Here is a 23,083-nt window from a genome sequence, read left to right as displayed (position 1 = left end):
CTGGCGCCGCGGTGCGGCTTCGGCTCGTTTGTTTTTACCCAACGTGCATTGTGGGACAGTGACTGGTGCTAAGATGGCTGACAACAGGGAGGAGATTTCGAAGCTCGTCGAGAAACGAGGTATTTGTCGGCGCATTGTGTCCCTTTACTCGCCGCGATCCGGCCGTGCCGCGGCAGCCCGGCATTACCGGGCCGTGTACGTCGCCGTGGCGGCGCACCGCGTCCCGTAATTGCCACAAGGTCCCGCCGTCCGTCCGCATGCACGCACGTATCCGCACATCGTCGAGCGATATCGCACCGTGCACGTTGAGCGCCGTGAGCCGTCCGCGAGAAAATCACGTACACGAACCCGGCATTCGCTCCAGGCTTGCGTACGTCGGCTCAGAACGAGCTCCGCGACACCCCGACGTGGTCGCGTCGCCCGTCCACGGTGCCTGTCATCGCCGTCGTTGGTCGTTCTTCCTGTCGCTTATCAGATGTGTTGGCTCAACGCGCGTTTGACAGTGCCGAGACGATTTTGCGGTCGGTCGGACGGTTGGATCAATTCGCACAGCTTTGCGTAATATTGCACGATTAACGCCCGAGTCGGCCGAGCTGCCGGACTGATTACTCATTAAGGTCACGCGCCGACGGCCTTGCGGTTTGCGTCGACTCCGCGCGACGACGTCCCCGGCCGCCTGAGAGATTACCGTTATCTGTCTCAGTCTTTCGCATCTTCGCGCGAGTTCCTTCGCTGTCTCCCTTCGATCCTGCTTAGCCCTCGTGCGAGATCGTCCTCGTGAATTTCACACCGGCTGATTCGCGACTCGCACACCTACGTATGTACGTATCACGAACGTGCTCGCGCCGCCGCCGCCGCCGCCGCCGCGCCGCTGTGCGCGACGATCCTCGACGTCGCGGCACGTCAGCCGCGGCGCCACCGCGCCGCGCGTGCGAGGCCTGCAACGTGCTCTCGCTGGCTGCTGCTGCCGGCCGTTCGTTCATGCCGCTTCGTCATTTGTCAGGGTACAATGTAGACGTGTTCACGATAGCCAGCCGCTGTCTTTATCAAACTGGAAACTGGTCTCGGTATGTCTCGAGAGATCGCGAGTTACGCGAGTCCTTTAAGATATTCCGCGACTTTTGCAATTTGTGTCCAATGTTCGCGTCAACATTGCAAAGAGCACGGCTAGATTTCTCATTGGAATTTGGAATTTTAGCAAGAAAATTGCTTACAAATGCGCAATTGTTGCGTTGATTATTAAAAACGTAGTGAGATGTAGCTTCTGAGATCGAGATATTTCTTAAGGAAATGTCGATTCCGGCTGGGGGAATCCTGCGGCGGCAGAAGGATATAACTCTGAGACATTCTGAGTGAGTGCTGAAGCAGACAGGGACGTCGTCGGCCGGTGTCGCGTTTCTTAAAAAGTCTTGGTATAAAGGTTCTCGAATATCGCTTACCTTTCTTTATTTTCTAAGACTACATAGATATATGGGAGATATTGAATTATATTATTGCAAGCGTCGTGCTTACGTTCTCTTGTCTTGTGACGAACTTTGTCTCAAGTCACTAATCTGACTTTTATGACGCGCAAACTACTCTACGGCTATTTATAATCGTCCGGAGCTCAGAGTTACACTCTTGGGGTATGGTATGGAAAAAGGTGTGGAAAACGATGAGTAACAGCCTACATGTTTTCTAGACTGTAATCAGATAACGCATTTATATCAGATTCTTTCTCCTTACTTCCGGAAGACGATACTGAAATGTTGAAATCGCTGCCTCTGTCACACACGCCTACGCTTTTTACACATTCTACTAGCACATTCTCCGTTGAGAATAAATAACAAGAAGCGAGGTTGGTCAGTAGTTAAACTTGAAAACGACGCAGACCGAGTGAACTTATCGCGAGGAATGGATATTGATATTTTCTGATATCAAGTCCTGATGTAGTAAATACGTGTAACGAGATCAACTATCCACCGTCGCGCCGTATAACAATGCAAGTTTTGCTGCACCGGTTCGCTGCACATTCGTGCACTCGAAGACTTGTAGCCTTTAGACTATATACTTTAGACCGCCTGTCCGAAGTCTCAATGTCTGAATTACACAACCGCCTCGGTCTCGGGTGACGATAAGTGCGCACATTTTTATCTCGCTGTGATTTCCGCGGCGTGTCGCAGATCCTGCCGGATAAGATTGCCGTTTTGTTTCGCGCGTGCGCGCGCGCGAACATCTTTCCAACGCGAGCAGATATTTGCGGCGCGAAGGGGGCTTCTGAGCCTAAGGAGCACACTGCGATTAACCTCGCCTCGGATTTCCACACGCTGAACGGAGGATATTGGCTCGATCGCGGACTCGGTCGGACGTAAATCGTAAAGTTGTCCTGTAGAACTGCCGGCACGCCTTCGTTTCGCGTGACCACAGCTGCGAGTCCCTTTTATCGCGCCGATGTCCGCGCGATCTACTATCGATTTCGATTCCGTTGCATTATTGCAGAGTGTATCGGCGGCGATAAAGAATTCAGCGATAAGCGCCGGGAAAGATCGCTACATACAAGAACGTTATATAATTCATTAACAGCACTTTGATTTTACATGTACACAAAAGAGTGACGTCATAAATTTTTTTAAACCCCCCACCCCCCGGAGAGGGACGGAAGGTCTTGTGGAACGATGCAATTTTATCTCTACTTACGAGCTCATTATTGAGCTTATCGGTAGCGTCGTAGGAAGCCGTTCGTACAATTCTCAAACCATGCGTGGGGAGGATGCTCACTCGTTATTTTTGAGATTAGGCTACCGTCTTTTGAGCCCTCTTTTGAACATTGCGTCTGCAACGACGCGAGCCTTCGGCTCGATGATCCTGACACAAAGCGCGCTGAGCGATGGATAATTGTTGTTTTGACGTTGCACGCAACAATATCGTAACTACTGACGGTAATTGTCGCTGCGTAATTGCTGTTCAGAAACGTTACACATTCGCGCGTATCTCGGCGGTATACACATATATGTGTGATGCGGCCGAGAGGCACGGTAATATATATATATATATAGAGTCCGCTTGATATATATACAGCTTTGCGCGGTTTCTCGCCGCGCTGTAAGTTACATCGGTCGCTTTTCGTATCCGCCAGATGGTCTCACGTGTGCCGGCATGGTTCAGCGGCTTTTTAACGGAAGGAAGTCGGCTGATTACGCCGCGTTTATGGAAACGCACCGGTTCCCGTTTCTTCCTCTCTCTCTCTCTCTCTCTCCCTCCCCTCTTTCTCGCTCTATCCTATCTCTTTCTCTTTGAAATAAATTCTCTCGTCCAAAATATAAATTCTCCCCCGACGATCCTCAACTTCTTTCTCGTCTTTATCCTCACGATGCGTGCACATACAGGCGCGTATGCGTGCACGTTATAATGATCCGGCACTTTGTAGCGCGCTCGTAATGTTATGACGCAACGTCGCATTACACTTGAGTCGTTCGAGTCGAGTTTCACGGTCAGTTTCAACATTTTAACGAGACCTTTCCGGAATACGAATACCCGCTCGTGTATTTTTGTGCAAAACAGGCCATTACACCGTTATCTGATAACTATTCCGTCCCAATCGGCGATTCTTATCGGCGCGCTTTCAGGAGGGACGCGTTTCATTATTATCAGCTGCAATCAGCTGCAACGACATTGACTCTGCGAACTTCACGACGATCGGTTATAAATAACGAACGACACATGACTGAGACTCTGCATATTGATCTCCATTGAAATGTAAAGCCTGTACGAATTCGTCGAAAGGGATCGGACGTACATTGTGTCACAACTTGATCAGACATGCATGAGACCCGGCAAGATAAGCACGGCTCACATAAACAATTTCCGTATCGTTCCTCCGAATCTCTTGGAATATTTATTTTCTGAGCTTTGCGTTTCAGGAGAAACGAGCCGCTGTTTCTCGGCAACGGGAGTCGGGGAGAGTTCACAAGTTTGATCCCGAGGTAAACCTCGTGATCATGACGGTTCATTATATCGAGTAGTTATTTCGTCTCTTTCTCTCTCTCTCTCTCTCTCTCTCTCTCTCTCTCTCTCTCTCGTACCTGGACAATACGAGTCTGTTGACTCGATCACTCGAGGCGCGAGACGACGCGCTCGTGTTTCTGATTGATGTGCTTTGGCGTACGAGTAGCGTGTAACGAAGGCTCTTAAGTAGGTTGCAGTTATTTATTCTCGCAACACCCGTATGATTGTGCGCCTGTACGCTAACGGTACGGCATTGTTGCTCGCCCCCGTCTGAAGCCTGCGTTTAAAAATCCGATCATTTATTACCGGCTTTGATAATTTCATCGCGTGCCGCTTTCCATCGTTAATCCCTCAATGTCGGATTCCCGTGCCATGTACTTTCAAAAGGCAATTTATAATAATGCCTGTTTTGTATCGTGATATATGTGTGTGTGTGTGTGTGTGTGTGTGTGTGTGTGTGTGTGTGTGTGTGTGTGTGTGCGCGTGCGCGCGCGTAGCGTGCGTCGGTTTCGCTCTAGCCGCCTGCGACGTCACACGTGTGTCGTCACGCACACGTATATACGCGCTCCTCCCCCTCTTGTGTTTATCTTCATTTAAATCGAGAGATTGTTCGACTCGACTTTAGTCGAGTGCCAAAATAACCCCGCTTCTTTTTTGGCAAGCTCGTAGGCTCCGCCTTGGTATATTGTGTACACCTCTTCATTCACAAAACTCCAAAGTCCCACAAGCGCGTGGGATGTCCCACAATGATCGTCGCTAGCGCGCTTCGCGCAGCGACTCGCGCGACTCGTGCTGCAATTCGGAGCGATAAATTGGCCGTTTAATTTCCGAGGTAGAAGGTTACCGTCAGCCCGATAGAAGCGGCGCTCTTTAAGGATTAAATAATGATCGCACGATTTTGCGTGATATTTCGCTCGCCATCGTCAGGGCCACGCGGCCATTGATCGTGCCGACATCGGGGACGTAATAAACAGGAAACGATGTGGAACGCTTTAAATTGGCCGGCATTCACCGACCACGTCGAATCGGCAGAGGGAAGTGTGCTGCTGCTCGTGGTGGCCGTTTTAATGAATCGTCGTCCGTCTCGTCGAATCGCGCAACGTGGTCGCCCGTGGTCGCCGGTAGCGGCAAGTCGTCTCTGCGCCGCGAACTCTAGAGTGTGTTGCCTGCAACGCTCGCCGATTGTACAATGTAGGTGGATCGATATTATACATGATGACTCACTCCCCCGCGAGAATCTCGTTGCCTTGGATATGTAGATTGTATAAATTTTTCCAGCGCCATTTCTCGCAATCGCGTCGCGGAGATTCAGCTCGGCTTTTCTCACTTGTCGTCACTTTGCTCGCCCCCGCCCCGTCGCTCTTCTTTGTCTCCGCGGTGATTCGTCGCGCGGAGCGAAATCACGCGCCCTTCACGCGTGATTATGAGTAACAGATAAGATAACGATCTATTTGAGATGATAATTCTCCCTCTCGTGAGATTCGATTTATCTCTTTCATCTCCGTTCACCTCTTCATTTATATTAATTAGTTTCATCGCCACCGGGAATAAATTGAGATTTATTAAAGGAGAAAACGTCAGACCACCGCGGACCAGATCGAGGCGGTGAGCTAACGAGAGGATACATAACGAGAAAATTTGCATCTCATCTCGTCGGCCACCGTTCCATCGCGACGTATCGCCGTTTCGCATCGTGCTCGTTCTCGCCTGTCGACGCGCAGCGTCCACCAATTACGACCGCGCGCAGCGCAGCGCAGCGCAGCGCAGCGCAGCGCAACTCAGCGCTACACGTAATACGCACTAATTATTTTAACACCGTTACGCAATCATCGACCGGACGGTAGTTTTCGGTCGGCCTTTTCCGCCGAGGCAAAGTCGCCGTGAAGTCTCGAGGGCTGCGAAAGAGAACGGTGAGCAGACGATCGAATACAAAAATCTATTTTACATCTACTTTGTTGACGTAATTATGCGCAATTCGCTCGATAAGAGCGATCCGATCGACGACGCGCGGTCCTCCCTCGGAGGCGTGTTATTCGCGACGCGACTTTCGCGCGGGAATGCGTGCCGATTACGGCCAGTTTAATAATCCATGCTTCCATATTTGCATACCTGCTTACTATGCGGATCCTTTTCTGTCTCCCATCTCTTTCCTTCGTCCTCTTTTACGCAAGACCCTTCAGATTTCCGATTACATTTTCGCGAGATAATCTCGGATAATCCATTAGGCTAGACTTGAGATGCTTTTCTCACTCCCTCCCTCCCCCCCCTCTCTCTCTCTCTCTCTCTCTCTCTCTCTCTCTCTCTCGCTCCTTTTGGAACCTGTTCTCTATAAGTCTTTACGAGTTGATAACACGCGTATATTGAATAATACGCGTTATCATTTTTCGCAAGGTCCGCTTATCCGCGTTTGCTTCTATCTGTTTCCATTTTTGCCTGTAATCGCGTGTAATATTTCCCATGCTCTTAATAAGTGTTTTATCCACATACTTGACTTAAATATAATATCTCCTTTTCTCTCTTTTCTTCCTTCCCTGCGAACCACAAACGGTATCCATTTCGATTGCATTCGGTTGCATTCTCGATCAACCTTGTTGCCTGGCGGCGACTCGTTTCGAATGACACCGCGCTACTCGATAAACGTATCTCCTCGCTGGATATATCCTGCTTTTGCTATCGTCGTCGGGGCTAAATCAAGGGACTGTGACGTCGACTTTTCATACCTCTTTTGCAAAGTAATCCTCTTCCGTATCGTGTAGGGCCGGGCATCTTGCGCATTATCATTAGCACGCGTTTCTTTATTTGCCTTCCTTCGCATCGATGCCCTCTGGCCCCTCCCCCCCCCCTCTGCCTTCAGCTGTCACGCCCAGGTCGAATTATCGGTTTTACATTAATCTTGCACATTCCGTCAAACTCGGCAGGCCCAGTGGGGAATCTCGAGATGTAACATTGTATTATACAGGCTACTGTGTTTCACCTTGACGCTATAAATAAATACTTATTGTTGTGTTCTTCGCGTATAGTCTTAAAGAAAGATTTATTTCGGATTGATTTAACATCTCATTATCTCGTCTTATTTCCTCTTTTGGTTTGAGATCATCTCTCTCATTCTACCTGCGTTTAATATTTATCTTCAATTTCAACGAACAATAGCGTACTAATTGCATATTCAGCTGCAAATATGAGAGAAACCATTGCTAAACAATGCAACATTCTCGGTAATTTTGTTCAAACATCCCCGTTATTAAATTTAAAAAGATTTTCTACAGCAAACAATATCATATTAAAATATATCGCTGCCCGTATCCAGCAGACTTCTCTCAATCTGGCATTCCGTTTCCCGCTTCGCTGTCGTGACATTTCGAAAATTAGCTCTTAACACTGACATTCGTGTAGATGCGATTTGATCGGAGGAATTAATTATAAACGCTCGTTAATGAACGCGGTGACGGGAGACGCCGATCGAATATTTCAAGAGCCGGCGAGATATTCGCGAATCAAAGGCTGTTTTAAGTAATTCATCGATACACGGCTCTCATGACGCAATATAACATTCAGTCACGGAAAAGTACGCGACGGGTACGCGCGGCGGATTGAGACAAAGGACACAAAGGACTACGTCGTCTCTCGTCAATAGCGTCAGCGGGGTCGTTCCCCACCGCTGAACAGAGCCGAGCGATCAAAACAATCAATGTTTCGAAAACAGTCCGGACCTTTAAAGCGGTCAAATTTACTCACCTTCGTGAGTCGCGTGCTTTCCCGACTGATTCTATTATGCTTCGAGCCGGCGAGTGAGACACGCACAGCGCGGACGGAGTGCGTGTGTCGTCGGTGCGTTATTTTCGTCGGGCGATCGAAATATTTCGTCGGCTCTTGGAGTACTCAATCGGGTCCGCGCGTCGGTGTCGCGTTATTTAACACGTGATGAATTTATTACGAAATCTTCGATCTCGAATCGTACCCGCACGAGTGTCAGTGTCAGTGTCACGACGGAGGAGCAGCCAGGATGAGCAGCAGCCGGGTTGAGGTGCCAGGACGAAGGACGCGGGGCGCGGGATGCGGGCAGCGATGTAGGTTTTCGAGGTATGTTCAATTTATTACGTCGGATATTTCCGACTTGCACGGACATTGAGAAGAAATTCGCGGAGAACAAAGAGACATCCGAGTGGAAAATTGTCGCGAGATTTCCAGCGATGAAGAAATAAAGGACGAAAAGTTGCGGAGCAGGAAGAGCGTCGAAAGCTTTCGCTGAAATTTCTCGACTCGGAAATCGCGCGGAAGTGCGACGGCGTCTATCGCGATTCTGTGCTAAGCGGGAGCTCGCTCTATCCGCATCCGACGACGACGACGACGACGACGTTAGAAATCGACTCGGAGGAAAGTATCTCTCTTTCTCTCCCTCTTCCTCCGCCGGCGTTACAGCGAGAAACCTCTCGCGGTCACGTTTTCACACGTCCGCGCATTAAACGCGGCGCGATCGCATGACGAACACCAACCCCGTTCCAGCGATTTCTATGCACGCGCCAGGCACCATCGGTCATTCGTTGTCCGCTCCGTCGAGCAATTCTGCTTCGCGGCTCCGTGAAAGTTGCATCGCTCGCGCGGCATGTGGTACGCTCGTGCGGTATGAGATCGTGAATTATGCTCGCGAGCATGATAATTATCCGCAACGCCACTGCGAGTTTTTACTTTTTTACGATGCCACGTGGCGCGAAACATTCTCTCTCTCTCTCTCTCTGTCCTTCTTTTTCATCGCGGTGCCGCGCGGCTTCGCCCGGCAAAAGCGCGCTTTCTGTTCACTTGCGCGACGCAGCCGATGCGCTCCGCAGTCTCTCGACAGTCTCATCGATCTTCTCCGCTTCGTAAATAATGTCAAAGTCTCGTCTATGGAGAGGGCGTTTGATTCAATTACGACCGATTTCATCTCGATGGAAATTTTATCAGACACGGCTTTGATGGACGACGAGACGCGCGTTTCGGTAATTGCACCTTCAATGAGTGTAGTACCGTGGAAAATTAAACGTGAAAATAGAAACTACGGCCATCGGAGGCATCGGTTCGCGAGTGACCAGCCGTGTTTAATCACGCTTAGAAGAGGACCGAGTAAATTCGCGACGATTTTCACTCGAGACGCGTCTCCACCGAGTTGAGTCATTCAACCTATTGCGTCGGGAAATATTTCGGTTGATTCTGCCAGGTGTGCACGGCAGAAATAGGCGTAAGATTCATCAAGTGTTAACATGAATTTCGCGTGCGCTCTCGACGTGTCGCTTGACTCAATCGTTGGCGTGCTGCCTGTTCGATGTCGTCACGCGTCGTTTCGAAGTTGTAGCTAAAAAAGAAAATGTCCAAACGCGCGAACGGAGCGCAACCTTCGTATCTTTTGCCATCTCGTTCTCCCCGTCTCTTTCCGCGATGTTAGCACATTCTTGAGAATTACCATACACGGGTCGAGGTGTCCCGACACTTCACTCCAGGCCTCCCTCATCTTTGACCTCCGCGTGTGAATCGCCTTTGGCTGTCAAATGTACAACCTGACAGGCCCGCAACAGGTCATGATCTCGTGTCTTCTTCTCGGTGTATCTGTAGTCTCGCCATATTTAAGGAGCCGAGCTATTTTGATATAACTGTTGCGCTCTTCACTCAATCGAACTCGTGCCTGCAAATAGAACTTCCGACAGTTCAGCGTCCCAGCGCGACCCTTTCTCCAGAAGCCGTCGCGACGACGGTTCGTTATCACTTATCGCTCGGCAGGGCCGTTCGGTGAAAGAGCGTCGGATACAACGGAAGGGACAGGACCGGCGGACAGGAGAGAGAGGGGGTAGCCGAGGTACATCGACTCGCTAGGGAAAGGGAGGGGGTTGATTCATCGCAGAGCTGCACTCGGCTTCACGCAGTCGTACAACGAATCTCGTCCGTCCCGATCCTGGATCCGAGCGCATCCAGCCAGTTACGCGCTTCCACGCGAAAGTCAAGGACGCGGGCGAGGTTCCGGAGAGCTCTCCGACCTTCGCGAACACGCGTGTGCACGCGGCACTCGAAGTCGATCGTGTGTTTTGCCGAGGTCAGTGTACGTGTCCCGAGACGGAAGGAGACCGAGGAAGCGAGAGGACATCTCGCGCGATTGTGTCTCTTCGTAATCTTCGGCGATTGCAAGTCGAGCGTTTCCGAGTGTTCGATCAGATTTTTTCTTTTCTTTTCTTTTTTTTTTTCCCCCCTTTCTCTACTTTTATTTCGCGATGAAGGGACGACTCTGTGAACGTGTCGGGTCGTCCTTATTGCCGAAGGAATAGGATATCCTTCGGCGTCGGTCGATGCTACAGCGATGGAATAGCGTATGCATTTGCAATTTCGATTAAAATTTCATATCCGGATACAGTGAGTACAGGCTCACGCGGAAAAGCCTGCGGCAAAAGGAGGTTTCTTCGTATAGGTTAAGTTCTACGCGAGAACCGTGAAAGGAGATATTTCTGTGAGTCATGCCGGCATTACGTTTGAATATTGCCCGCTTGTCAAACGTTGTTGCGTCACGCGGTAAAATCGTCGCTTTCATCTTACCCTGAAAATGTGCACACCGCCGTGAAACGAAATGCAATCCTATATTCCGAGAAGCTATATTCGTGCCAGGAATCTGTAATATCCGGAATGCGCGCGATTTTCTCTCGTCCGAAGGGTCGTTCCTCGTCTCGCGATCGAATAAATTGAACACCGCACTTTTACTCCCCCTCGCGACTGGTTCTTTCGCGTCGATCAAGTGTTATCGCGTAACGACCTTTCGACTCACAAACAACGAGCGGGAGATAGGCTTTTTGTATCGCCAATGAGGCTTGCGCGAATGATTACTAAATGACTTGTAGAGATCAAGCTTTTTTGCACTCTCAGCGTGAGGCTCAGCGTAAATCGAGAGTAAGTCGATCGGTCGGACGGTAAATCGACTTTAACGCGACGACACGGATTACGCTCGAGCTCTCTCCGTAACGAAGTACATGCATGCACTGTGTGTCCTAAATTGGTGATTCACCGTGTACATCGAGGGTCGTAACACTCGGGATCGCTCTCGTTTCGCTCATCTCCTTCGGCCTCCTTAGGCGCGATCGAGTAATTTCGCGAGTCGCGGATTACGCGCGTCAGCGGCGTCACCGGCGATTAGTGATAAGGAGTAGTTCCTCCGATAGTGTCCGTATCGAGCAGCAGCTGATAATGGTGGTCGCAATGCTCGCGAAATATGGGCAGTCTGATTCAGGTATGTCTGTCATCATCGTGTACCGTACGTGTCAACAGGACAATCTTAATCCTCAGCACACAGCTCCAACGATTATCTTCGGCATATCAAAAGCTTTTTTTTTTTTTTTCATATTTCTCCAACTTCGAGGAAGCTTGTACGAATATAATTTTTTAATCGTTTACTTGACAAAGTCCGAAGATAATATTAGATTATGCGAGACACATCGCGCCTAAGTTATCGCGAAGGGCAGGAGAGTCGACAGCCACAGAAAAGCCACGCGCTCGTTAAGCCGAGTCGCATAATTATTGCACAATAGTGTTCCGCGTTCGCAGGCTGGCAGCGAGTATACGATGAAACACGTTGTAGAGAGACGCGATTTATCTCGGCCACGCGGAGGAAACGAGGGATTTGTCCTAATGAATTGCACAGCGCGCTAAACAAACTCGAGCGAATGACCTATAATTACGGACGAGTGTATTACGACGTAACGACCTGGCAAGGTGAAAATACCGGATGAAATGAGTCGACCTTAATATCCCGATCGGTTATACCTTTCATATGGCAAATCCGTAACACCGGTCGAATCGGAGGAAAAGAAAAGAAAAAGAAAAAGAAGAAATGCGGTGTGAGGCTGGAAGTTGTCAAGCTTCGCTTTGTACGATCAATGTGCTGCGCTGCTCTAATGTAGATCTATATATCTATCGAGCGTTCAATTATTCGCGCAATTTTCTTTCGCCGACTGAACCGATTCCGCAATTAGATTTCGGAATAATAATTTAAATATAATTGAAGTTTCGCAAGAGAATGCACGTCCCTTTCGTCCCCTTGCCATTCGCGCACTTACCAATCTAATCTACATGGTAATTGTACCATTCGAAGCACGGGATTGTAATTCCTCGCGATAATTTCACCCTACAGAGCACGTTTGCTTCGTCTAGCGAAGCGGGGCCCTGGTTGCTTTATTTGCAGTCGAGTGGCATAATTGCTAAGTACACGTACGCGTCGCGCGAGCGCGCATTCGTCGAAAAACACTAAAGTCTCCGGAGGTCGGCTAGAGCGTTCGCGCGCGGTTGAAAGTCCCTCCACCATCGATCCTTCCAGAGAACTCGATCGTGTTGCGCGATACGTAATCGCACTGGTTATAAAAAAAACTGCAATGAAGGGAGAGAGATAGATAGAGAAAGAGAGAGAGAGAGAGAGAGAGAGAGAAACGACTTCGATATACTCGAGCCGGAGGAGTCAGCTTAATGGCATTCCGGCCTGATGCCCTTCGTGTATGTATGCGTGTATGTAAGGTCCGCTTCACACCGGACGGAAGGCGCGGCGGATTGAAATTCGTCGCGGCGAATTCCACAATCTCTCCTTTCCGACACGGAGACCACCCGTCAAATCACGTCGTTAACCCCTTACCTCATAATGCCTCTCGCTCGCAGCACGAATCAGTTCGTCTAAGATCCCTCCGCAATTCTTCCGCCATTGCGATACAAAGTACCTGCCCCGTGAAAAAAGGACAAAGGTTGCCGAGCGGTAAAAAATTGATTCGCCGCGCGAATGTGAGAAGTCGGACTATGATTAGTTCCACAAGAAGTAGTTTCGGCTTAATGGCAACCGGATATCACATCATTGCATCGCTTTTATTCGCGATTCTTGGGCGACGGTGTATTTTTTTCTTCTCTTTTTCAATGATCAAAGCGGCTGTCTTTGCGGAGATTTTTTCTCGCTGCCACTGTTTAAAATGTCTCTCGACGCGATAAGATTGTTTTGTTACGCGAGAATCGGCGTAAGAAATGCAAGTTGCGTCGCTTATACGCGATATATTTCGATCTGTCGTTGCAAGACGTTGAGCTGACGTCCGATTCCTACGGCCTTCGTTATTCGATTAATTAACAACGTGACTGACCGCGTTGTAGCGTATTTATAGCAGGAAAACTCTCTCTATCGCGCGTGCGCGCGCGAGAGAGAGAGAGAGAAAGAGAGGGACACGAAATATCATCCCAGCCAACATCTTCGAATTAAGCGTGCGCTATTCTCGGCGACGTCGGTGATTAGCCCGGTCTTAATTGTGTCGTGCTCAGGATACGTAAAACTTGGGCAATTTTTTTCCCCTTTTCCGCGCATTACCTAACCGCGCGCTTTTCACAAGAGAACAATGCTCGGGATACGTATCGGTGTTCACCGGCGAGGTGACTGCGCGCGCTCCAGATACTCGGATACGAGAAACGTCTCACGGAGATGCGACGAATAATACTCGTGAGAAGCACTGCGGCAAAGAAGCGCGAAGGGTGCGTTCCGGTTGAAGTGTACGTAAGCGAGAAGGGTGACTTCTGATCACCGGCCGTAGTCTCTTTCTCTAATTACGGATATACTTCTCGACAGTTTCAGTATTCATTTTTCTCGATTATGTATCCAAAAGTATATCGATTTCAGAATCAACCAACCATGAGTGCACTCCCGGGACGTGCTCTTTGTATGATGAAGGTACGAACGTATGCAAAGAAGATTGTGCAGCTTTTTAATCCTTGAACACTAGGATGTTTTTGTTGTCTCCAGTTACTAGGACGGGTGAATTTTTACCTATAATTTTTTTTATATTTTGAAGTGTACGTGAACTATAAATATTTGGCAAAAGTTTGCAGCAATGCGTAAAGCAGCTTTAAATCACTAGTTTTTAAAGGAAAAATAATAATTTTTCATTGGAAAAAAAACTTGCTTTATTTGAGCATAAATGGTTTAAGACGGGTGAATTTTTACCTATAATTTTTTTATTTTTTTAAGTGTACGTGAACTATAAATATCTGGCAAAAGTTTGCAGCAATGTGTAAAACAGCTTTAAATCACAATTTTTTAAAGGAAAACTAATTTTTCATTGTAAAAAAAACTTGCTTTATTTGAGCATAAATGGTCTAAGACGTGAATTTTTGCCTATAATTTTTTTAGTTTTCTCAAGCATACGTGAACTATAAATATCTGACAAAAGTTTGCAGCAATGTATAAAGCAGCTTTAAATCACAATTTTTTAAAGGAAAAATAATAATTTTTCATTGGAAAAAGAACTTGCTTTATTTGAGCATAAATGGTTTAAGACGGGTGAATTTTTACTTATAATTTTTTTATTTTCTTAAGTGTACGTGAACTATAAATATTTGGCAAGAGTTTGCAGCAATGCGTAAAGCAGCTTTAAATCACAATTTTTTAAAGGAAAAATAATTTTTCATTGTAAAAAAAAACTTGCTTTATTTGAGCATAAATGGTCCAATATATATACTGCAGGTAGACAGTTAAAAAAATATCATCGGGTGAATTTCCATCCATTCTAGTGTTCAAAGGTTAATCAAGTTCCAAAGTCTCGAGAGTTGTCTCGCGCACTCTTCTCGTATGCGTTCTCGAAGATCGTCGTCGCGAGACGCACGCCGCGGCCGCGTAGAAAACGCACAATCCGTCTAGGCCTAGGTCAACGTGCACTTCGCATTGGCGGAGTACAAACGACGCGCTCGCCCTCGCCCTCGCCCTTCTCCCCTTCCGGCCATATGCGCGAAAGGAGAGAAATCTCCGGTGCATTTGCATTGTTGCGCACGCTCGCGCGCGCGCGAGCGCGTTGGCGATTGCATTGTTCCCGGCGCTTTTTACAGGCCAATGGAAAAACGCAGCTGCGCGCTTTCCCTTTCAGTGCCCGGCCGGCTCCTCGCCACCCTCGCGGCTCATAATTGACCGGAGAATCGCGGATCGCAAAAATCCCGCTCGCGTTGCTCGAGGTGTGTTGTCGCTGCCCGCGCTATTACATCGTGCATAAAGTGTTAGCGCGCAGTCGAGCGCGACGACAGATCGCGAGGCAGTTAATTATGTTATTGCGCAAGCTGTGCAAAACACGCGGTCTGTGATATCAGCGCGCGCGGCGGCCATTAATATTCGACGCTCGATCGTGCTGATCTCGAGAACATGAGATGTCCTTTTTTCCCCGGGGCCTCGCGGCCCCGGGTCTCTCGCTGCGCGACGTGCACTTTTCCGGAATTCCCGGCCTTTCGCGCAATGCGGAATGAAATATTATCCTATCCCGGTGGTGGACAGCTTGGAAACACTTCGGACGGCCGCGCTGAGGATACCGTGCATCGGCGCGCGCGCGTATCGGTGTGGTATTTCGTGTTCCCCGAGCTGCCGGGGTCTCCACGGCGAAAGGTTGTGCCGAGGCATTAAGTCTTCCTCTCGTCGATAGTTACGCGAGAGGAGTACTTTCCACTCCTACGAATTGCGCCGCGATAATTAACGCGCTTGGGATACCTGCGCGCGCGCGAAAAAGTCCAAGATGAATTTCCCTCTTTGATTTTACATCGTGCCTATCGCGGAAAGGGGCGGCGGAATGCTACACGATAGATAACGAGGCGCGAGCCGAAGTTTGTTCCGCGATCACATCACGGCCTTTCCTCTTCCCACTTTCTCCCTGCTCTTTTTTTTCTAGACTTTTTAGTCCTAAGAGCCTTCTCTCTCGCCGCGGAACTTTCGGCTGTGATGGCGTCGGAAACGACGGAATTCACACGCTGACGATTCCTACGGATTACGTCGGAGACGCGTCAAGACGTATCCATGAGACGACGCTTGCGATCAATCGGGTACATTTCCAAAATGCTCCGGAAGTTTGTTCCAGCGCGATCAGTAGGTAACTGTAAAATTAAGGGGACTGGAGGGTCAGAGATCGCTGAAAAATCCTGCTTGTTTTTAATAATATTTTGTGACGAACTGAATAAATGTGCAAAAATGAAAATTTTAGATACAGTTGTACAACATATGAAGAGTAGAAAAATTTTGTTTATTAACAAATACTCGTATAAATATACAATATATATAGCTGAAATATATTCTCCTTTTTTTTTTTTTTTCAAGTTATCGTTTTTGCAGTAATATCTTGGCTCTCGGTGGTCCGATCAGAGCGAATTTTAGCTAGAAATCTCGAAGAGGCTTATCATTATCCGGTGAAGCATTATAAAAAAAATCGAATAAAATTAACAAAATGACAGCTATTATTAAGAAAAAATTCAAATTTTTCAGTTCTTTTACAATAAAAAAATTAATATCTCAAAATGAAATATTTTGACGGAATTGTCCATGGTTTATCTGAGGGCCATATGAACAAATATTATTGCTTTAAAATTTCAAATCGATACGAAGCTCAGTTTCGGAATCACTGCCAAAAGTTGAGCAGTAAAATTTCGAGAAAAACGCGCTTAAAATTTAAGTGGACGTATATATTTATATGAGTATTTGTTTAAAAATAAATATTTAAAAATAAAATTTTTCTATTCTTCATATGTTATATAAATATATCTAAAGTTTTCATTTTTGCACATTTATTCAGTTCGTCACAAAATCATTATCAAAAACAAGCACGATTTTTCAGTAATCTGACCCTTCAATCTCCTTAACACGCGTTGTGCGACCTTCCTTTCCAAGCCGCCTCATAATTTCTCACCTATTTATCGATCGCTTTCGGAGCATTTTGGGAGCATTTTACATGAAATACACTCAACCAATTGCAAATGTCGTCTCATGAATACATCTTTTTACTCGAAGGCAGTCTGTAGGAATTTGTCGCATGGATTTCTCCTCGCTTCCAACGTGTCATCGTTGAAGATAACTGCGGCGAAGAAACAGAAGCCCGCACGCACTTTGCGAGCGGAATATCGCGTTTTTGCTCGCCGCTTCGAGTCGATACCGATGATACTCCCGCGGAAATCGTGACTCGGCAGCGAGACCTGCGTGCCGCGTTTAGCGTGATTTTTCAGCGTAACGAGTGTAACATAACCGTTAAACGCTGAGTATTCATGACGGATGCAAAATGTAGGGTAGATAGCCAGCCGGGACGAGAGCCGAGAAGAGCTCGAATGTTTCTTCTATCGGCCGCGATCTACCGTGAAGCCTAGCATGAAACGAAATGCGCGAGCGCGCTGCGTGAATTCTGTTTTGCAGCTTGCGTGCTCACGCGATACACCGCCATCACCGCCATCACCACCATCACCACCACCGCCACCATCGGCGGCGGCGGCGGCGGCGGCGGCGGTGGCGGTGGCATGCATAGCGAGAAGCAGGAAGGACGAAGAGTCGCGATAATCGCCGGATTCGAAGCAGCTTTGTGGTAACTTTGGAATTTATCTTCCGCACCGCAAGTCGCGCACGGATATCGCAGATCGATATCTCGCCGGCCATCAATTGCGGCGGAAGCATTAATCGCGCGAGAGTTTTGCGCGCGCGCACGCGCGCGCGTGTGCACGCGTGTGCCGGTGTTTCGCCGCTACTTACTTTACGTTCCCCGCGCGAGATCATCGTCCTTTTTCCTTTTCCGAGCCTCGAGACTTACGACGCGCGTGTGCGTAATATAACGGATGGAATAAGCCGAGTGCGCGGTATCATCGGAAAGGGCTCGTTTCGCGCAGTCGGAAGAGAGGTAAATTTCGCAGTGCAAAATTAATGTTGCGCATTAACTCTTTCTGTTTCAGGTAAGTGCCAGCAGGCGCAACTAATAATTTCGACGAAGAATACGCAAACACGCGCGCGCGAGTCGCCAGCGGAGCTGCGCAACGAGGGGTGAGTTTGCATTTCTTTCGCGAGACCAGCGAAGGCGAATATGCGCAAGAGACTATGCCGCGCGAGGGTCAATTATAGCAGGGTTTTATTCGATGGAGATAACATCTCGCGGCGCGATTGACACGTTTCTTGTCTCCTCCTCGTCCTAAACCCGCGCGAGCCTCGAGGCTTGCTGCTGCTGCAAGCCTCCTACGAGGGCAGTCTGAAAAATTGTCGGCCTAACAATGAAAGACATTTTTTTAGCCGTGAAATACGTTTTATTTTTCAATATAATTTCCTGAAACTTCAATACATTTATTCCAACAATACATTTTTTCCAATAATTCAATACCCCATCGTTAAAGTGTGTGATTCCGGGAAGGTTCTTTTCGCTCTGGTGTGTATAGTGGTGGATCCAAGTTTCATCAACAGTTATGAAACGACGCTTGAAATCCATTTTATGTTGCTTAAAACGACTAAAATGTGCCAAAAACACTCGTTTGAGAAATACGCATTCGAATGCGTTTTTGGTCAATTGTTAGCAAATGCGGCACCAAGCTTGCACAAAGCTTTCTCAACTGGTGCTACTACTCGAATGATTTGACAGATCGAATAAAATCTTACATGGATTTATATGAGGGATGCCACTTTCCAATAGAATTATAGTCTGACAGTTCCTAACGCCATGTACGTGTCAGGTCGGGAACTTTTCAGACTGCCAACGCGATCATCGCGATCGCTTATTATCCGTCGATTTATCCACCGTGCAGTAATCGGCGCCAATGTGATCGCGAAGCAACGCGAGATAGTCCTCCGATGAAACGAGTGCGGCCGCGCGCACGCGTCTACCTTCGCGCGAAATCAGTTACTTAGCATTCAATGCCCGGCGAGAATAGGGCCGTCTGATTCATCGGAGCGCAAGAAACACGAAGCGCGGCGTAAAAAGCGCTCGGGCCTTCGACACGCGGCGGGCGGATTGGCGGTGCGTGCGGGTCAGCGGCGGGCAGGTTGTTCGACCCACGTGATAGATTCCCACGATAGGTGGCGAGACGAAGGCGCAGTGCATTTCTCGATCGCGGATCGAGGAATCCGTGCCAGGGGAACGGTTCCGCGCGCGCGAGCGCGCTCGCGCGAGCGGTCAGATTTCTCGCGGGCAGATCTCCGCGCGAGTCGCTCGCCCCGTGTCGCGCTGCGAATCGCACATCTCTGAGGAGCGTTGCTATATACTAATAATAATATGCAGTTGTGTAAATAAAAAGAGACGTGTAATATGGGGAAAAGAGGAGCGCGATCGGTCGATTTCACCTCGCGAGGAAGTGGTACCGTCTCGCTGACTCTCTTTTTGAGTTTGCCTCCCCGGAAGGAAATGTCGCGAATTGTTTTCACTCTCGAGATTCGTCTCGAGAAGCGCGAGTCCCACAATTTCGTGATCTATTTTCTTTGTGTGCGCTTGTGTTGCTCTTTCTCCTAACAAGTCACTTCTTGCGCAATGGCGTGTGCCGTGGGTGGGAACGAGCGGCAGTCCACTTGTTCGACGACCGCCTTCTGGCGGATTCGATATCTCTGCAAGGTCTCGCCGCGAAATCGCGGAGAGACAGAGACAGAGAGAGAGAGAGAGAGAGAGAGAGAGAGAGAGAGAGAGAGAGAGAGAGAGAGAGAGAGAAAGAGAGAGAGCGCGCGCGTTTGACACGCGTATCTCTCGCGGCAAATGTATAATAACGATCATAAGTGACCGTGAATTTGGTCCGTCCACGAGTCACGTCGGCGACCCGGTGAAATCGAAACTCACCTTTCCAATGGCGCGGCGCGTTTGGCCGGAATCGCTCGATCGGCCGGCCGTGTAGCGTGCGAATTTGCCTCGCGACGACGGTGCGCCGGCAGGTCCGCCGGTAATTGCGGAAGACAATTTTGTTGAAGCGCGTCCTGCACGGCGCGGCTCGACGCGGCCAAGGATTCCCGACGGCGAGATACGCATTAATGCGAGCAGCAAACCGTCTCGTCGGCTCATTAGCATCCGCGAATCGGACGCCGTTAATTATTTCCATTACCCCGTGCCATTCATAATTCAACGGTGCATAATTCAACGCGTGCGCGAGGCTGCACGCGCGAAGGTGTTCGGCTCGCGGCAGTCTCTCTCTCTCTCTCTCTCTTTCTCTCTCTCTGTCTCTCTCTCTCACTCTCTCTCTCTCACTCTCTCCCACTTGAGAAGGTGTGTATGTGTATGCGTATCTCTCTCACTTGTTACAATAAAACGTTACGCGTGTCACGCGGTGTACAATGTTACTTCTTCGTGTTTTTTGCTTTCACGAGGCATCTCTCTCTCTCTCTCTCTCTCTCTCTCTCGTGCTACTTTACGCGCATTCTCTTCTTGCTCAGTCGAATGCTTAACTTCTTAATTACCTCCGTCTCACGCACTATTCATAAATTCAACGGCCTTCTCGCCGTGTGCAAACGCGATCGCGAGCGAAACGGTTCTGCGAGCGAAATGAGGAGGAGGGGGTGGGGGCTGGGAGGGAGGAGAGAGAAACCGGTGAGACCGCCGTGGCGAATTCTTCGATTTCGTGGCAGGAAGAGATTAAGCCCTCCCGGAAACGATGAGCTTCCTTGAGCGTGTCCGACTAATTTTCTGAACGGCAACTCTGGATAACGATAAGAGGCTCGTTAAATTTCCTTTAATTGCATTCTAAGTTCGTTTGCGGCTGGCGCGCCAACTTTTTAACCGTTCTCGCGGCCGTGATATTCCATATGTGGTGCGTTCGATTCGTGTGCGCTCACTCTCCGTTGCTAAGTGCTAAAGGCCAGATTAAGAAGAATGCCGTTAATTTGAGCGTTCGGGCGAGAACAGTTGAAAGGAAGTTAGCAAAGCACAAGGGCTTCCTTTGGCCGGTCCAATTTTTCTTCGAGACGCGGAAATAAAATAGAAAATCGTATCCTTCGTCTAAATTTTAGGAGAGCTCGTGAGTAAAAATTCATAATCGCGCGTGCCGCGCGAGACGGATCTAGCTTGAAAACATTGAAACGATTATCTGAAATCTGGGGGGCTTGATTTTTAAGCGTCATAACCGCGAGTGGATAATGCGGCCTGAAATAAATTCCACATCGGGATAAATTGATCACCAACGTGGCCAACCTTTCGACTGAAAAAGGGATGTTTCTGGGCCGTTCTCTCTCTCTCTTCATAATGGCATAGTATTTTTACACCAAACGATGATCGATAGCGCGTTGCTTCGTTTCCGTGTTGGGCGCGGCATAATTTCAGGAAAGTGGATTTCGCGTATTATAGCAGCAGTCCGCGAAGCTCCGATAGAAATTGATACACGTAGGCTTGGTCGACAGATTTCTTAACGGCGTGATAAACGATCGCGGAATGTGTTCGAGGCAATTCATTCCCGGAGAGAGATGCCGGTCGAAGATAAATCGTTGATCATAACTCTAATTGCGGTGAGATAATTTCGCGGCGCATGCGCCCGTGTCGATATGTAACAATCGCGCACGTACTAAACGCGCTGCTGCTGTGTGATTGAAATCGAAGACTCGGACCCTGAGGAATTTGCGAATCTCTGGGAATTCCTCCCCGCGAAGCTCGAGCTCCCGAACGTTCGAGTCAAGTTGAACGCGATTGTCAATTTCTTAGTTGCTACACGCGTAACATGTTCCTGAGAAAGGATACAGCACTCGCGAGTTATTCGGAAGAGTGAAAGAGATCTGCTACGTGGCGGCAACTTTCGTCCTCGCCACTTGTTAATTTCCTCGAGTGTGAATTTTTGTCGGATCTTGCACCCGGCTAATTGATCGGAAATAAGGTTTTGCTCGAGCGACGAGGGAACGGAGGAAGAGTCTGTTCTTTCCTAAGAGGAAGCTGACAGAGACGGTCGCTCGATGCGCGATGCGCGACAAAGGCTCTTCGTTTGCGAAACCGCCGAGTTGTCTCTCGCTCAAAAACTACCCACGTACTTTCCGTCTCGCCTCGGGGCTTTCTCCTCGTGTCGGGCCCTTGTGCAATCGTCACAGCGGATCAAACGCCGACAAATGAGCAAATCGCCCGGAACGTCTCGTACACGAGAGAGCGAATTGTCCGCGCCATGGTCGTTTACCCCCCCCGTCGACTTTCTTTGCTCTTCGCGATTGTTCACTTCGCGTCTCTTCAGCCAGCGGATGCGCGGCTTCGACCACAGATCCTCCGGCGACTTTAAAGTCCATTCACAGCCGTAGCGAGCCCCAGAGTCCCAGAGTCCGGGACCAGCTAGACTTTACACTTGGACGGAACTTGATATTTAAAGCGAACTCGCGAGGAATTACAAACTGGCTTGAAACGGACAACTTTACTCAGCCAAGTTCAGCCGCAAACGTAATCGCAGCCTCTTCCAAGAATAATACCGGCACTCCCTGTTGTATCCCCCTTCCCCCCTTCCTGCTGAATCGTCAGCGAAAGTCAGCGTTGCGACTGCCTTGCTCGCGCTTAATGACGCATCTTTTAGATCCGACTTAAAATCCTGAGGCGGACAATCGTGGCCTCGTTTGTTCGTCGGGACCGTACTTAACCCCGGCGGACAAGCGCTGCTCCGTGGTCCACTGAGATTAGGTCCGACTGCGAGGAGAGCCGCGGTTGAGAGCGAGAATCGCGCGCGCGCGCGCGCGCGGCAGACTACTTGAGAGGATATCCGCCGGTCGTAAGACGCGCCGAACAGTACGTCGCTTTCTGCGTCGCGGAGAGAATTTTTTCCCCTCCTTAGTCCCCCCGCACCTCCGCGTTTCGGGCTCCTCAGGTATCCCTTCGGGAGCGAGAGCGGGCGGGAACAGAACAGACGCGACCTCGCCCACGTCTCGTTATGTGATTACATAAACACGACAGACAGATGAGTCTCCACGGCGCGCGGCTGGAGCGAGCAAGTTATCCGGCACGGCCAACGCGCGGAGGCCAATGATGTTAAATGCAAAGGCCCACTTAACGTCACTTTAGTCTGCTGGGTGTGACTGCCTTCGCGCGATACTTCTGTCCTCTGCACCTCGCACCGGGAGAATTGCGGAAATTGACGCTTGCGTGCGCGAGCGCACGAGATCTCTCTCAGCGGCACTGTGTGTTTCCAAAGCAGGTGTTATTTCCGAGGCGAATTCCTCGTCGAGGTGAGAAAATATTTTCTCCCTCTGTCTCCCTTTCGCTCTGCCCCCCCCCTCTCTCTATCTCTCTCTCTCTCTGTCTCTCCCTTTCTCTCTCTCTCTCTCTCCCTCTCTCTCTCTCTCTCCCTCTCTCTCTCTCTCTCTCTCTCTCTCTCTCTCTCTCTCTCTCTCTCTCTCTCTCTGTCTCCCCTTTGCTAGAGTGTCGTG

The 23,083-nt window shown here is 49.1% G+C and overlaps 1 protein-coding gene across 4 annotated transcripts in view; it reads left to right on the top strand.

The window, feature by feature from the left end:
• Positions 1 to 10: 10 nt before the first annotated feature.
• LOC105188283 (MAP7 domain-containing protein 1) overlaps positions 11 to 23,083 on the top strand; it is a 204,140-nt gene continuing 181,067 nt past the window's right edge. For 2 of the 4 annotated variants that reach the window (XM_025302879.1, XM_025302874.1), the window contains exon 1: positions 11 to 119. In XM_025302879.1, coding sequence (XP_025158664.1) covers positions 74 to 119 — 46 coding nt within the window. In that variant the 5' untranslated portion in view covers positions 11 to 73. Of the gene's footprint in view, positions 120 to 11,076; positions 11,225 to 23,083 lie in introns of those variants that run through there. The other 2 variants (XM_025302876.1, XM_025302885.1) reach the window with 2 other exon arrangements.

This window comes from Harpegnathos saltator, unplaced genomic scaffold (genome assembly GCF_003227715.2).
Source record: "Harpegnathos saltator strain DR-91 unplaced genomic scaffold, Hsal_v8.6 scaffold115, whole genome shotgun sequence".
Lineage (NCBI taxonomy): Eukaryota > Metazoa > Arthropoda > Insecta > Hymenoptera > Formicidae > Harpegnathos > Harpegnathos saltator.
This window is presented reverse-complemented; position numbering and strand designations above follow the sequence as displayed.